Below are 16,642 nucleotides of genomic sequence, written 5' to 3'. Positions count from 1 at the left end.
ATTTATAACCTCGGTTGACATTTTGATTCAGATTAATATTGAATTTAATAAAATAATAATTCATTGAGTGAAAATATGAATTTGATACTGTAATTTTATGAAAAGTATTAATATTGTGCCTTTATTAATATTCTATTTTTATACATACGAAGCATATGTATTCTTCCTTTATCTTATACAGAATACACATACTTTAGTATAATGTACATAAATTAACTTATATAATAGTATATGAAGCATATGTATTCTTCCTTTATCTTATACAGAATACACATACTTTTGTATTAAGCACCTTTCTAATTGTATAGGATGTAGAAATTAAAGGCAGGAATTAAGTTTTAAAAAATTTATTGTAAAAATAATAATAAAAATATATATAATAATAAAAAATATGTATATAAAAAACTGTTTGTATATAATAAAAATGTAAATATAATAAAATGAAAATGTAAAATATATAATAAAAATTAAAAATTAAATATAATAAAGTAAGATGTAGATATATAATAAAAATTAAAATATAGATATATAATAAAAATAAAAAATGTAGATATATATAATAAAAATTAAAATTGTAAAATATATAACAAGTGTTTGAATATAATGATATATACATTGTTCTATTGATTGCTTGTACTTGATTAATAAAAATAATTTAATATTTGAAATATGGTATTTACAATATAGAAAAAAAACTATTTACAATATATAAAAACTACATTATATGAGAGAAAAGTATTTACAATATGAAAAATGTATTTACAATATAAAACTATTTGCAATATGAAAAATCTATTTACTATATGAAAAGTGTATTTACAAATTTTATATATGAAAAAAAATATTTACAAAATTTATATATTATTTACAAAAGGAAGGGGTGACTTTGTAGGGGTGCGATGGCTACGTACTTATTGGTGTTTTTGTAGGCGATGAAAAGTTTGTGAGAAGATGTTCATGTAACTTAACCGGGAATAAATTCAACTATAGCATGTTTAAGGACAGGATGTAACATTATCATAATGTTTCCTTCCACATTTACTCATTGAACTATTTACATTTAAAGCTATATTTTATTTAAGTAATATTTACAACCCATTCACACACTCATACGCACGTTTTTACGAACCATAAACACGACTTAAACTTTACCCACAATAACCATATGGTAATGTCCTATAGTCCGTCTCACTGTCATCGTTAAGTCGACGTCTTTTGTTGCCAACTTTTTGATGAGTCTTTGTCTCAGGTCTGGACACAATGATAAACCCTTTTTTACGGGCAATCCTCCCAGGGATGTTTAACACTTTCTTTTCAATTTTTCCACGAACTAATTTATAGAAATGATCGAAATTTATTTCCTGTAACGCGCGATAGTCTAAAGTAATTCCCCGTATCTTATATACATAGTCTACTTTACCCGTCCCAATTTCTTTCATACGATAGCTATAATTTTTTGGTCCCAAACCTATAAACGCGTTAATTTCCCACCCTTCCGGAACTTCGTCTGTTAGCTCTCCCAGGTAGGAACCCAACGCAAGCTTAGGTTTTTCATTGCGCCGCTGAATAAACATAATACTATCGGTGTCACAGTATAATGTGTCTTTTGGTCCCACAGTTGTCAACAAATCGTAAAGCTTTAGCCGCGCCCATGATGTAATGAACGCAGCAAGTACAACGTTTGAAAACTTTAACGGTTTATTTTCGTTTTCAACGTTTTTATATGTGACCACAGCATGTTTTTCCCCAATGACTAGCACGCTTTGTACTTCGTACTGCGGTGCCCATAGGTAGCCATAAAGCTTTTCCGGCGTGTCAACAACCACTGATTGTGACAAATCCGTTCTTTGTCCCCATTTGCCGTAGAGCGAATTGAGGAATAGCTTGGCTATGTACCTCAAGCCAGGGTTCAATCCAATATTTTTCTCATCTAACTGTATGCCTTCGTGGGCATAATATTCTGCAATATATTTATTTTCATCTCCTTTGCTTTTGCACCAAGCAGGACAACCAGAGGCTTCCTGCTTTAATTTTAGGAAGGAATTCACATAGTCATGGAAAAGACTATCCGAATTTCCCTCCTCAGAACCGAGTAGTTCGAATTCCCAGATCTCATTAATTTGCAGAATTTTATATCCGGTTTGTAGTGCTCTATGCAGCTCAGGGGTACAATACGTGTCTGTTAAGGCACGTTCGGCATCACTATGTCTGCAATTGCTGACATTACTTTCTTCCATACACGTGCGACATAAGCCAAACATAAGTCTACCGTTACACGTATACGGCAACACAGGAAAAAAGAGATCTTTTGGGGGCAAGATGGTGCATTTAACCAGCCCATGAATACTTTCCACTTCTGGAAAGTCCGGCCCCTTATGTATTTTAGGCTTCCCTACAGGCATCGGCTTACGAGCCATCACATACGGATATAACGATGTTACATCCAGATACTGAATTGTTTCGTCATTGCTACATTCGTACAATGCATTAAAGCATTCAGTACGACCACCATGAAAACCTTCTTTAGGTGCAAGATGATTGACAAGGTCCTTACACTGAGTTTTGATAAACTCCTGTATGGACTTGTCCTTCTTCACCATGCTGTCCCATTCACATTCCCATATCCCAACAACATTGAGATTTAATTTTTTAAGAAATGCGGTTTTTGTGATCGTATTTTCATACCGTTCCTGCATTGATGTAGCATGACTAGAGGAACTGTCAAGAGGCTGATCCCGAAGCGTTGTATAACACTTTGGGCACCCGTGGAAGTAACACCCGTTAAATTCGTATGCAGTTTTTGTCAGGTTATCAAACCCATCAACCTTATATTTACCAAAAGATCGTTCCAATCCATTCCCAGAATGTTGAATTCTTTTTCCTTCGGTACGTTCCAAATACCGTAACCAATACATTGCTTTTAAGCTTTGCTGGTTACGATGATTGAACCCGAGAGGGGGAATAACTGGAATCGTCTCTTCAGGTAAGTATGTAGACCGATACGTTAGTATAGCCAAACTTGCAATAGTGGACGAAGAAATAAAACATTGAATACCGTGAGTTTTTTCCTCGATCAAGTTTGAAAATTTGATGACCGCTTCAGCGAGGATTTTAACATCGTTGCGGCAGTACATTACCATCTCCTTGTGCAGATCATACTGCTCACCACTCAAAGCACGTTCTTGGTGCCAGGTGATTAATTGCTGTCGATCGGAAGAACTCATACTATCAGGATCAAAAAACTTAAGATCTGGAATCTAACCTACATAATTTTGGTTTTCGAACGTATTAAATAAATATGGGAAATATCCCTTTCGTAAATTACCGCGCAAGCCTAAAGTTTTGGGTAATTTTGACAGCTTAATACCCATATAGAGGTAAGTATCCCGGAAAATAATTTTATTACCAAGCCGCATTTCAATAATTTTTTGACCCTGCATAATAAGTGTGGGAGATAAGCAATGTTTTTCTATTAAATTCTTACAACTGAACTGGACATCATAATTAGAACCATTGTGCGAAAGCACAATGATTTTTTGAAACTTTGGACGAGGCATTAATACGAAATTAATGAACTCATCGATCGTTGAAAAGTCAAACTCACGTTTTCCCTGTTCATTTCCACAAACAAAGCATGGATCATTCAGCTCTGTGTCCTTGCAAGAATGACATATATTCCTGCAAACCACATAGTTAACGCAGTGTTCTTGTTCCTCACATTCATTCTTAGGAAGTAACATCGTTTCCACATCAAATACAATATATAGGAATGTATCAATATGTGATTGACTGGACTTCTGAACATAACAAATATGATCAGCGTCTACGTGCTTGTCACAAGACTTACACAAACGCTCACCACATTGATGCTCAGATTTCCTACGACGTAAATCGTACATTTTAGCACACTCGGTACAAAACCTTGTTGTTTCACATAAACTCTTGCCACGTCCAATTACACGCTTATGATTCGTAAAGCATTCAGCCGAAGGAAATAATCTATGACAATCATTACACTCCCGCTTAATATTATCAGCACATACCCCGTGGTACACTTCACATGCATTGCACTTAGCACCACATTTATGGTATTGTGCATGATTATATCCCTGTAAACAATGCTTACAATATCCTTGTTTACCCAACAGAGACGTAATGCATGTAATTAATTCATAATGACCTTTTTTGTAATGGATAAGGATTTGTTTTTCTGCTTTTACTCCCGGATAAATTACATTGTATTTTATCCCGGTTCATGGCGTCCCGGTGCTTTTACTCCCGGTTCATGGCGTTCCTTTCATATACCACGATTTGGTAGTTGGGTGCCAGGTATTGTTGAAATTTTTTTACATCATCAATAGTACAGACATTTTGATGTTCAATGGTAACATCAGCATCATCACACAAATTTTTGGCTTGCTTGAGTAGACGTTCCGGGTGATTTTTTAACTTGTATACCTGCTTATAATTGTGCACGGCCTTTGCCATCCCAAGGATGATGCTCTTGGGAAGGCAGTATATATCTTTGTTTAACGGGATGGTACTTTGTTCATGATGTGTAGTAAGATCAACGTACTTATTAGTGCCACGTGTGCGTCCTCTTCCCTTGCGAGGATTTACAGTGTGTATCCTAAAGATTACTGAATCCCCGAAAAGGAAGTGTTCGTTACTATTAAGTACGTTCTCTACTGATCTAAAAAAGGCCTCTGGGTTCAATTCCTTCTTAGGACGCCACGTCATGTATACTGGCTTGTTTATCGTCGAGGCAGAGCTCTCGATAACCATACCAACATACATGTTATAGTCAACGTCGTTTAACGCATGCTGCTGTACATACTCAAAGAGTTTCTGCACATAATCAACCGGGTCTTCGATTCCTATGTTACGCATGCGTTTTATAGTAATTTCCTTTCCCCGCAAGCCAAAGTATGGATAATGTTTGGTTTTACTACCAATGATGGAAAAATTATCATTTGTTCCAGCACCATACAATTGATTTTCTGGTGCAGAACTAGGACCTGGCAAATTTACAGGTTCACCAATGAACTCGACAGAGTCATCTGCAGTTAAGCCAGAAGTCTTCCCTGCAGATACCAACTCTCTAAATTTTTCACGCGCCAATACCCGGATGTTATCTTGACAAAAGAAGCCCATACGATATAAATCAATAATATCCTTCGCGGACTTACATTTTGCTAAAATAACAACCGGGTCATGCCCAAAATGCGCCAACAATGCACGTAGTAAACGCGCGTATTGGTCGTTATACACACGCACCCCTAATGCATGACATTGCGTCACCACCTCCCACGTAAAGAAAACTTCTCCGCCATCATCATATCCACGTGATTCCAACATCTGCAACATGGCTTTAATTGTGTTGATTCCCTCGTATGCCATCGTTGAATCTAATTTAAACAAACAATTAATTAGTTATTTCACCTTATTATCATACACTATTTTATATCGCACAAATATTTTAATTTACTTTTACGTGTAAACTTTAATTACGGTAACTTTCTAAAAGACTATGTTTACACCTCAAAGTACAAAAACAAAGTGAACTATGTTTTCACGTAAAATCTTATAAACACTATTCCTTTGATCACGGCCACTTCCAAAAATCTTCTAACTTAAAACCAACGGAGCGATGTTACCTCTACGAGTAATTATATCGAAATAATTTCCAACTGCTCTATGGACTTTACTTTTCCTAATATCCTTATTCCTCTATTTATTTTGTATCCAAAAGAACACGTCCACACGATGGAACTGGTTTCTGTAGAATGACCAATTAATGATTTTGAGCTTCTTATATACACGTAAATAATGTAAATTCCCAAAATTCCACACGGTTTATAATTTACTAAGTATTTTCTCAAAGATACTGTTTAATTTTAGCAGCTAACAACACTTTTCGATAACAACACGGAGAGACGTCTGTACTGTACAAATTCTTCTACTATACTGACAGCCGCGCGGTTTTTCCGGTCTTATATAGACGCAGATATGGAAAATTCCCAGAATTCTGTGCAAAGTTCTCCGAAGGTAACTATGACTTTATGATATAATCCACTATGTGTTTACCGAAATATGGATAAATGTTTATTTTACAATAGTCCGGGACCAGCAAATCTAATTATAGTTTCCGATAACAATGTCCCGAAAAGTACAAGGAGAAACGTCTTTACTCTAGCAGTACTTCTTCTAAAGTGAATTTACACGGTTTATTATGTGCTATTTATACTTTCGGAAAAATGTAATCTCGTACCCAAATGCATTAAAAAGAAAATCTCAAACCCAAACGTCATGAAAATATGTTCTATACTACTCTTTTACATCATGTATAATTTAAAGTCATGTGACATTCTTGAGTTTTCCGATCTTAGACAAATATTTAATTTTCACGGACATTAAAATTTTTATATTTGAAAGAACATCTATGATGCAAACATTTTAAAGAATAAAAATCATTTCAAAATAACATTAGCAATACGAACAACAAAATAGAAGTAAACGCAATTTAATGAAAAAATAGCATAGTAAACAACAAAAAAATAAAAAAATGTTAGAAAAAAAGGTTTAGATCAGTTTCTGAGTCACAATAGCAAAACTATATTTAATTCACCAAAATATTAAAAAGTAATAGTATTAGATTTTAAAAGATACTTAATTATTACAGTTTATTCAAAAGAGCATTGAAATAGGTAATTGTTACAAATTATAGTTAAGAAAAATTACGTATGGTTAGAATGAAAGCTCTATTAGTTAGTATATGAACACATCATAGTTAAACATCAATCAGCAGAGAAAATTTATTAAATAGAAATAGCAAGAATTAAAATAAATAAGGTTATGAAAAGCATAATTATTTAAAAGATCAATTACTAAATTTCAAAGGTGTACGGCTAAAAACATTAAATTAACAAACAAAAAAACAGTTAAAATAATTAATTTGATAAATGTTCTACAGTATTCAATGAAATGCATCAACAAAGAAAACTAATATCAATAAATATTTTTGTGACTATTCAATTTGTAAATTTTGTATTATTGTAACTATTTTTATAATGCACTACTAATGAAAGTTCAGTTAATTTTATTTTTCTACTTTAACTGTAAACGTTAATGTCTATTTTCTCAAATGACATTAAATTCTTACAATGCAATTCTTTATATGTTTACATGAAACTCTTTGATTGTAAAATAAATACAAAGTGAAATGTAAAATTGAAAATGCAAAGTGTAAATTTAAAATTGTAAAAGTAAAATGTAAATTAAAAATGCAATTTTACATGAAACTCTGATTGTAAAATAAAAAAAAAATAAAAAAATAAAAAAAATGCAAAAGTGTAAATTAAAAAATGTAAAAGTAAAATGTAAATTAAAAAATGTAAAGATGTAAATTAAAAAATGTAAATGTAAAGGTGTAAATTAAAAATGCAATTTTCACATGAAACTCTTTGATTGTAAAATAAAAAAATGCAAAAGTGTAAATTAAAAAATGTAGTTTTCACATGAAACTTCTATTGTAAAATACAATTTTTTCATTTCATTACATGAAACTTTTATTGTAAAATGTAATTCATTATATGTTTACATGAAACTCTTTAACTGCAAAATAAAAATGTTAATGCAAAGTGTAATTTTAAAAAATTAAATGTTTCAAACGAAAATATGTTTAGATATAATTTGAATTGTTCATTGCACACATGTTAAGTTAGTTTAGTCAAAATTATTTGTCAGTATGTCTTTCATTATGTAAAATTTAATATTGCAGTTTCATTAAGTTAAAATTTTAATTATTTAATGTTCATAAACTCTTTGAACTAAAAATTTTAAAGTTTGCAACACTTACCACCGCTGGTTAGATGTCAACAGATCTAAAAGGACACGATGTATTAATTTTCGGTGCACTTGTATGCCGCTGTCAACACTGAAACCATAAAAACATTTATTAGTATACAATTTCAGTTCTATATTTCTCATTTTGTTACAAAATTAATGCACAGTAAGCTATTTAGTAATCATTTTTTATCAACTTTCAGTTTAACAATGAGCTTTTTTATTAATTTGGAACTGTATCTGTTTTACATAATGTTCTCTGAGTTTTCTTTAATGAAAACGAACCAATAAATAATTAACATCAAACTAAAATAATAAGTTGCTCCGACTAAAAAGAATACAAATAATTAGTACACTCACATATTGTTCAAACATTCTTAGTATGCTCACACGAAGTATTCGAGTAATTTATTACGAAAGGCTAAATAAATAAATAAAGAGCTTGCACAGCAAACGAGTTCGTGTAACAAACTAGAGAATAAAAAAAGATACAATCCAACAAATTATTTGTAGGTTCACACTGTAAGTGTTCTGAGCTTCTAATAAAATGATCAAAGTTGCGGAACAAATTAAAGATTATTTCAAGAAACATATGTAATGGAATTAGTATTGGTTGCATACTTACAGGATATCTGCAGGTTTTTTAATTCCAATTTCTTCAAAGGTCCAAAAGAGAGAAGTCCAATTGATCTGCTGGAGTATCCTAAAACAAAAAGGCAATTTTTTACTACTTGAAACAAAGTTTCTTAAGAGTTTGTGAAACAAACGAACGAATAAAATGATCACAGCGTAGTTGCTCTTTCATCTTTCTAATTTTAAAAACGAGCTTAGTTAGTATTTTCGAAACAAATAATTAACACGGAACTTCTAATGAAGTGATTGAACAAAAAACCAAATGAACCAATAAAATAAAATAACACGAACGAATAAAATAATCACACTGTAAGTGTTCTAAGCTTGCTTAGCAATTGATTAAATTATAGTTAACAACGATTTATTAAAATAAGTTGCTATAAAATGATCTAATAAATAAGCAGAGCTAATAAAGCAAAATTTTTAATATGAGCACTAATACAATATAGTCTGAGTAATTTATTACAAACTGATCAAAAAATAATACCTTTGGTAGTACCTCTAATACTTCTGGTAGTACGTTCTTGAATAGACCACACCAATGGCTAACCTAAAACATAACATAATTTGTATTAAATTCGTATACATTATTTATATATATTTACTTTAGAATATCTTATATGCATACACTATATAGTATAGAATACCTTATATGAATATAGCATCTATTATAGATTCTTATATGTATATATGTACTATAAAATATATTGTATGCTTACACCATATAGTATAGATTACCTTATATGAATATAGTATCTACTATAAATTCTTATATGTATATAATATGTACTATAAAGTCTTATATGTATATATATTTACTATAGAATATCTTATATGCTTACACTATATAGCATAGATTAACTTATATGATTATAGTATCTATTATAGATTCTTATATGTATATACGCAGTATGTATGTATCTACAATAAAGTCTTATATGTATACACTATGTGTATATCTAGTATAGATTCTTATATGGTTACACTATATAGCATAGATTAACTTATATGAATATAGTATTTAGTATAGATTCTTATATGTATATAATATGAACTATAAAGTCTTATATGTATACACTATGTGTATATCTAGTATAGATTCTTATATGGTTACACTATATAGTATAGATTACCTTATATGAATATAGTATCTACTAAAATTCAAGACTCATCTTAAAATGATTCTCGTGTTACGTATATTAAATCTATTAACAGAAATTTTTCAAGTAGCAAGCTAAAGTATGGACATGCAGGGACAAGTAGTTCTGCTTACTAGAAGCCATATGTAAATATCCAAGACTAGTATGGGAGAGGTATAATATAATATGTGCAGTTTCGTAGAAGCATGCTGAATAATATATGTACAACCAAACATAAACATGAAGTCTTAGTACAAAGGCATAGGACTACATCCAAAAAAAAAACGAAAGAGACTCCAACTACCATGAGACAGAGATACAGAGTATGGTCAAGTTGGCTTAGCTGTTCTTAGGAGCATGCGATCCGTAAAAAATAAGTGGCTCCGCCTAATTATTAGGAGCTTTTTAATATTTCGGAATGTAATTCCTCTGAGCTTCTAATGAAGTGATTGAATATAAGGCGAAATATAATCCAATTAAAGTTACAAAATAAAAAGCAAAAGGTAATTAGAGAACATACATAGCACACAGAACAAATAGCCAGGGAGCTATAAAAATAGAAAAGAAAGGTATTTGTGTATGGCAAAGGTAAAGAACAATGAAGAAAAAATACAGACGATAATAGGTACCGAGGAAAAGAGCAAATACTACAAGCGACGGAAAAGTAGACAGGAAATACTACAAGCGGCGGAAAAGGTACAAGAGCAAAAAAGCCACAAAATAAAGAAAGGAAACAGACCATAGTTAGGTTAGGTTTAGAAGTTAATGAATCAAATAGAGAAAAAGCAAAGAAAAACAGATACTACCATTCAGAAGAAAAGCCAAAAGATAAATACAAAGTAAACTTTGGTTAGGTTAGGTTAGGTTTAGAAGGTAATAAAGCAAATAAATAGAGGAAAACAAAAGACAAATAGTCTAATTGTCAAAGAGGATACAGTTGTGTAAATTGCAGTAGGTGGAAAGAGAAACAAAGTAGGCGCAGAGACAGAGAAAAAACAGGGAGATAGAGAAAAGGAATAGTTATGTAGATGGGAGTAGGTGAAAAGAGAAAAACAAAGTAGGCGGAGAAACAGAGGAAAAACAGGGAGAGAGAGAAACGGTAAAGTTATGTAGATGGGAGTAAGTAAAAGAAAGAAAGAAACAAAGTAGGCGGAGAGACAGAGAGTAGGTGAAAAGAAAGAAAGAAACAAAGTAGGCGGAGAGACAGAAGAAAAACAGGAAGGGAGAGGGAGAGAGAAAGAAGGTATAGTTATGTAGATGGGAGTAGGTGAAAAGAAAGAAAAAAACAAAGTAGGCGGAGAGACAGAGGAAAAACAGGAAGAGAGAGAGACAGAAGGTATAGTTATGTAGATGGTAGTAGGTGGAAAGAGAGAGAAAAAGCATAGTTAGGTAGATGGCAGTAGGTGAAAAGAAAGAAAGAAACAAAGTAGGCGGAGAGACAGAGGAAAAACAGGAAGAGAGAGAGACAGAAGGTATAGTTATGTAGATGGTAGTAGGTGGAAAGAGAGAGAAAAAGCATAGTTAGGTAGATGGCAGTAGGTGAAAAGAAAGTGAGAAAAACAAAGTAGGCGGAAAGACAGAAAAAACAGGAAGGGAGAGGGAGAGAGAGAGAGAAGGCATAGCTATGTAGATGGGAGTAGTTGAAAAGAAAGAAAAAAACAAAGTAGGCGAAAAACAGGAAGAGAGAGAGACAGAAGGTATAGTTATGTAGATGGTAGTAGGTGGAAAGAGAGAGAGAAAAAAAGCATAGTTAGGTAAATGGCAGTAGGTGAAAAGAAAGAGAGAAAAACAAAGTAGGTGGAAAGACAGGAAAAACAAGGGGGAGAAAGGGCGACAGAGTAGGGGAAAGACAGCGAAAAGAAATAGTTGTCTGAATGGTACTAGGTAAAACGAAATGCTAGTTGTTTCATATTCTATCTGGTATTAAAAATGTAAGATAAAACCAAAACCAATAACAGTTCAAGGAATACTAATAAAAAAAATGTCTGAAACAAATAATAAGGAAACCATAATAAAAGAAATATTAAAGCCTAATGTGTATAAAAGGGTACGGGCCAACTGAAGCTAAGCTATACAAGGTTAGAAAAAGCATCAAAATGTTAAAACTTGTGCATCGTGGCATAAGGATTAAATCAAACAAACTTATTTTATTCTGTACTCATGTATTTTGTTTCTGTTAATTTTATTTAGTATTTTTATAATTCACTCACTCACTCACTTACTTACTTACTTACACACATTTATTTACTCACTCAGTCACTCACTCACTTACTCACTCACTCACACTCACTCACTTACTCTTGGGCGCAGTGGTAGAGCGTTCACCTCTGGTGCATGGGGCTTTGGTTTGATCCCAGCTCGCACCAATTATTTCAACATTTTCATGACAAAACATTAAGTTTGGATTTATTTATTTTTATAAATTGTGGTGGACAAACACCATTTCCTTGGAGTTTTCTCCCACTTTCTATATACTTTTAAGAGTTTATTTTAGCTCACATATTTAGCCTAACCAACATAACCGTGGGACTTAAAGATTTCATTTTTCATTCACTCACTCAGTTACACACACACACACACACACACACATACACTCACTCAGTTACACACACATACACACACACACACATTTTTTAACGAGTGTTATTATAAATAACACAAATGAATAAATAATTAACACGGAACTTTTAATAAAGTGATGAAACTAAAATAAACATAAGTTATTCCGACTATTTTATTAGGAGAGTATAAAAGTAAGAATTGCCCCTTAGTTCTTTAATGGTATGCATTCCAACACTACAACAGTGTCGCACCTTATTGCCTAACCTCCTAGGATAAATCTGTTGCACAGTTTCTATTCTCAACAATTATACTTATAGGGCACCCTCCTACGTACTGTGTAGTATCCATGTAACTGTACTCGCTTAACTAATGTTACAACAAACCAGTAAACCGCCCCACCACTCTTTCTTTCTTATCTTGCGCCGTCCGTGTTACGGAATTATTTGTAGGTTTACACTCTATTTTAACAGGTAGCTTCTAATAAAGCTCAAAAAATGTGTTCACATATACTGTTCAAACACGTTATACATGTGTGGGATTTAAAAAAAAGAATTCAATAAATAATTTACAACTTTTCATAGAAAAGAAGAATATAAAAATAAGCGTAGCACGTAAAATTGGTAAGTCCATGATTAAACCGGGGGAGCGCAAGTGTATGAGGCAAACGTCTTACTTACTACACCAGAATATGCAAATGTCACTTTGAAGGGAAGCGTGGTGAGTTAAATGTGTTCCGCCTAATTGTAACAACGTATGCAAGTTCTACATTTGTTTTAAATACAATAGTAAATTGTTTTTTCTTATCTACTCTCAAAATTTTTGACAAATATAACTATAGGGTCCGAAAACGTGCAATGTGAATGTTCCTAACCTAAAATCCGACTCTCATAACCACAGTGATCATTTAGTATGTTATTCCATTCTCAATTAAGTTTATAAATGCTGCAAACTTTCTTCCGAAATTCCTTGTGATTTACTTCTGTCATTAAATTTATCGTGTCTTCCGTGAAAAAAAAAACTTTTTCAAACTCCACTTTCTTTAAATTATCTATCCATGGAATTATTTGTAGGTTCACAAGCTATGCTTATTCCGAGCATCTACAAAAAAGCGTAGCAATTAAAATTGCACAACAAACAATTTATTTTTCAAGTTCGCAAATACAATTTGCTCCGACTAATTTATTAGGAGAATACAAATAAGAACAACTTTTCATAGAAAAGGAAAATATAATATAATCAAACAAAAGTAAAAAAGAAAAAAATCTTATCACAGCCTGACCGAGGATCGAACGCGCGACCTTTAGTGCATGAGTACAGCGCTTTACTTACTAAGCCACGAAACAACGCAATTTTAATCTAACGCTTTTCCAGCTAGCACATGTTTGTATCAAAGTTCAACATTTCAGTATACTAGGGAAATTATATTTTTTGCTTTCAACGTGGTAGCACATTTAATTTTTATGACAAACAAGAAATAATTTTACCGTTCTGACTAATTTTTACAATGTATAGAAGAAATATTAACTGTGTTTGCTCCTAGTTTTATTTATTTGTACAAAATGTCTACTAACATGCAATGGTAAAATATATTTTGTTCATTCAAAATGGTTTGCATTATGGTCAAATAATTATAAGTAAAACTATAATTTGTACAAGTACCTGTAATAAATCAGAATTTGTTCAACTAATTTATTACAAGGAAGTTAAAATCTTGGCAATAAAATCTCATCTTCAAAGCAAATATCTCAACGTACATTCAAAACCTAAATTCCGTAAAATTAATTAGGACTATTACAAGAAACGTATTAAATACTAAAATAACGCGCGGTTTTACCATAGAAAGTTCAATTTTATACTTTAGGGCAGGGCAGGGCAAAGCGTTCACCGTTGGTGCTGCCCTACAATTGCATTCCAAAATATCCAATAAACAAGCTATCCTAACCACTAGGACAATTTCAAATCTAACTGACTCCTAAATCAATTCAAATTGTTCTTACGGGCTGTAACAAATAAACATTAATCCTATACAAAACTGTAGAACCCTGTAGGTTTTGTTTTTAAAGCAATAATTTAAGTCTTAGTTCATCTTAATATTCATTATATTATGCGTGTTCTTACCACATTCTTTATAACTTAATACCAAATATTCTACGGGTTCCACAGGTCATAAATAATTACTAGTTTCTCTAAGAAGCTAGGCTTCTCCATGAATTCTCCCACCCACATTCTCATTTCATCAAACTTCCTATAAAATTGTTTCTGTAAATAATTAGTATGCTTTTGAAATGAACTAAAACGCAAAAGGTACAAATTAATTAGCTAGTAAGAAGTTCTCTACTAATACAAGTCATTAAACTCAAAATAGGCTAAAATCTTATTTGTCTTTCCCGGTTTTTCGCAAGCAAAAGCAATATTCAGCATTCCGTGTTCGCGGGTTAATATTTTTATTAAACTAAAATTAATCCAGTTCCCTTAAAAAAATTGTCTACATGCTAGGTTCAATATATGGTAATTTTCTGAAACTAGCAAAACAACTTATCCTACAAATGCTTTCATTTACCAAAACTCTTTAAAATTGAAATTTCCTAAAACAAATCTACGCCTATTATCACTTAAAACTCAAATTTAAATTGTTCTTAAAATCTGTCATAGGCGATGAACGCCAAAACAAGTTATAGCTAGCCAAAAAATTCATAGAAACCTATTTTTGTTAAAACTCCACAGAGACCTATTTTTTTTTGCTAAAGTAAATAATTTAATTAGACATCGCTCTGTTCGCAATATTACAATAAAACGTATTAATTTAAACGTAATCCTACCAGTATGTACAATGTAAAATCCTTTATGGTTTCTCTGAATTAAAAAAAATCTTTACGGAGGTCTTGTAACTGTTTTCTACACTTAGTTCTTACTTTAGTTCATAGGTGGCAGTAAACGCGTTGTTCACAAGCCATGCTTTGTCTAACTGCTCTAACTATGTAAGTCAAAATAATGCCCCACAAATATAATACTGTTTTGTTTCATACCCGCAAAATTAATACTAATAAACATACGCTGTTTCAACTAGGTATATAAAATCATGTGACCTATAATTTCTGTATAAATCCTAATGTACTACAATAATTTAATAGATTCACATTTTAAATAAGGTAACATCACAAAATCTAATTTTCTCTAATTCTACCTTCCCAAGTTATTGTATTAAATCAATCTGCAGTAAAGCATCGTTCATTCTTATCAACCAAATTCGTTTTTAATTAAAACTACTGGTTCAATTCGTAATGTAATCCAGTCAATAATAGGCTTTGTTCTCTTAATACTCAAGAAAACATTAAAATATGTAATAGTATTTCATAAAACCGCCCAAAAGTAAATATATTTCCCCACTCTGCCTAAAATACGTACACGTCACCTATAAGCTACGTGTTCAATGCCCGGTTGAAAAGTGTATAACCCTAGCCACAGTTTTCCACGTTTTTACAACAAACAAATGCCGAGGTTTAGCCCGCTTCTTCCAATTAAAAGGAAAGCCTAAAATCTAAATTCATAACCATTAAGCTACCATTAAAATTTTATTTTTAGTAATTAAAGCTCTTCCGTGGCTAGGTGGTGGTGTAAAAAAAACCAGTTAATTCCTCCAGTTTATGTGGCCTACATTAATCTATAAGTTCATGTCTCAAATAGCATTGGTGGTGAAAAAAAGCTCTAAATTTACAATCAATTACATTATAGACCCTAGTTCCATTCCCAACGCGAACTTCTATATTTCCACATTTAATGTTAAGCAAAAATATCACAAGCCTCAATAATAAACAGTACATTAAACTGAAATTCAACTTAACTCTGTCTAAAATAATAACATCCAATTCTGTCTATTCAATAATATTTATGAATACAGATCTAGATTGAAACAAAAAAAATAATATACGCGTGTATATTATTATTATTCAAATTTACTCCAAACAAAGCGTATAATTCCAATAATGCATCTAAAATTGTTTAAATATAAAATAAAAATCAAATTAAACTTACCAATGCGATCGTAAATCAGCGTACAAATATTAACGAGATGCACTATTCACACTACACATTAACAAAATCACCAGTTAAAAATCTTCGGGTGTTCCCTCTCCAAAATCTTGATTCAAAAGAGGGTTCAATACTGATGTACTAAAAGTTTATACCTATTATGCCCTCCCTCAAAGAGGGGGAGAAGATGATGCAGTCATGCTTCCTCATTGTCACATGTGCAAACGTTGCCAAAATGAATTATTTTAGTGACCTCTATCTTCTTACTCATCCTAAGTAGGCTACGGTCTTCACTCATCAAAACCAAACAATTAAATGACAATTTGGCAACACCGATGAGGTCATTCAGTTGTTTTCCGTATGCAATGGAAAATTTCCTCCGTGTCTAAGGGAGTAAAGTATAATTTACATAAATAAGATAAACGTGGTCTAGC

General features: G+C 32.0%; 2 protein-coding genes across 3 annotated transcripts in view; one reads left to right on the top strand and one right to left on the bottom strand.

Moving 5' to 3' along the window:
- The window catches only part of LOC145664801 (uncharacterized), a 42,505-nt gene that overhangs the window by 7,462 nt on the left and 18,401 nt on the right, over window positions 1-16,642 (top strand). The window lies entirely within an intron of this gene.
- Window positions 593-16,358, bottom strand: LOC145664799 (uncharacterized). The gene is made up of 5 exons (XM_081731757.1): window positions 16,212-16,358; window positions 8,966-9,028; window positions 8,471-8,548; window positions 7,859-7,936; window positions 593-5,408 (listed from the first exon to the last, which is right to left on the bottom strand). The coding sequence occupies exon 5, from the start codon at window positions 3,222-3,224 to the stop codon at window positions 1,149-1,151; it is 2,076 nt and encodes a 691-aa protein (XP_081587883.1). The 5' UTR covers window positions 3,225-5,408; window positions 7,859-7,936; window positions 8,471-8,548; window positions 8,966-9,028; window positions 16,212-16,358; the 3' UTR covers window positions 593-1,148.

The sequence above is a fragment of the Thermobia domestica genome, chromosome 11 (assembly GCF_964235325.1).
Source record: "Thermobia domestica chromosome 11, izTheDome1.hap1.1, whole genome shotgun sequence".
Classification (NCBI taxonomy): Eukaryota; Metazoa; Arthropoda; class Insecta; order Zygentoma; family Lepismatidae; genus Thermobia; species Thermobia domestica.
The sequence above is the reverse complement of the archived record's forward strand: the minus strand, read 5'-3'. Positions and strand labels throughout refer to the sequence as shown.

What these genes read in the sequence shown, in the direction of transcription:
- LOC145664799 (XM_081731757.1), bottom strand. Translation starts at nt 3,224, where the DNA reads ATGAGTTCTTCCGATCGACAGCAATTAATCACCTGGCACCAAGAACGT.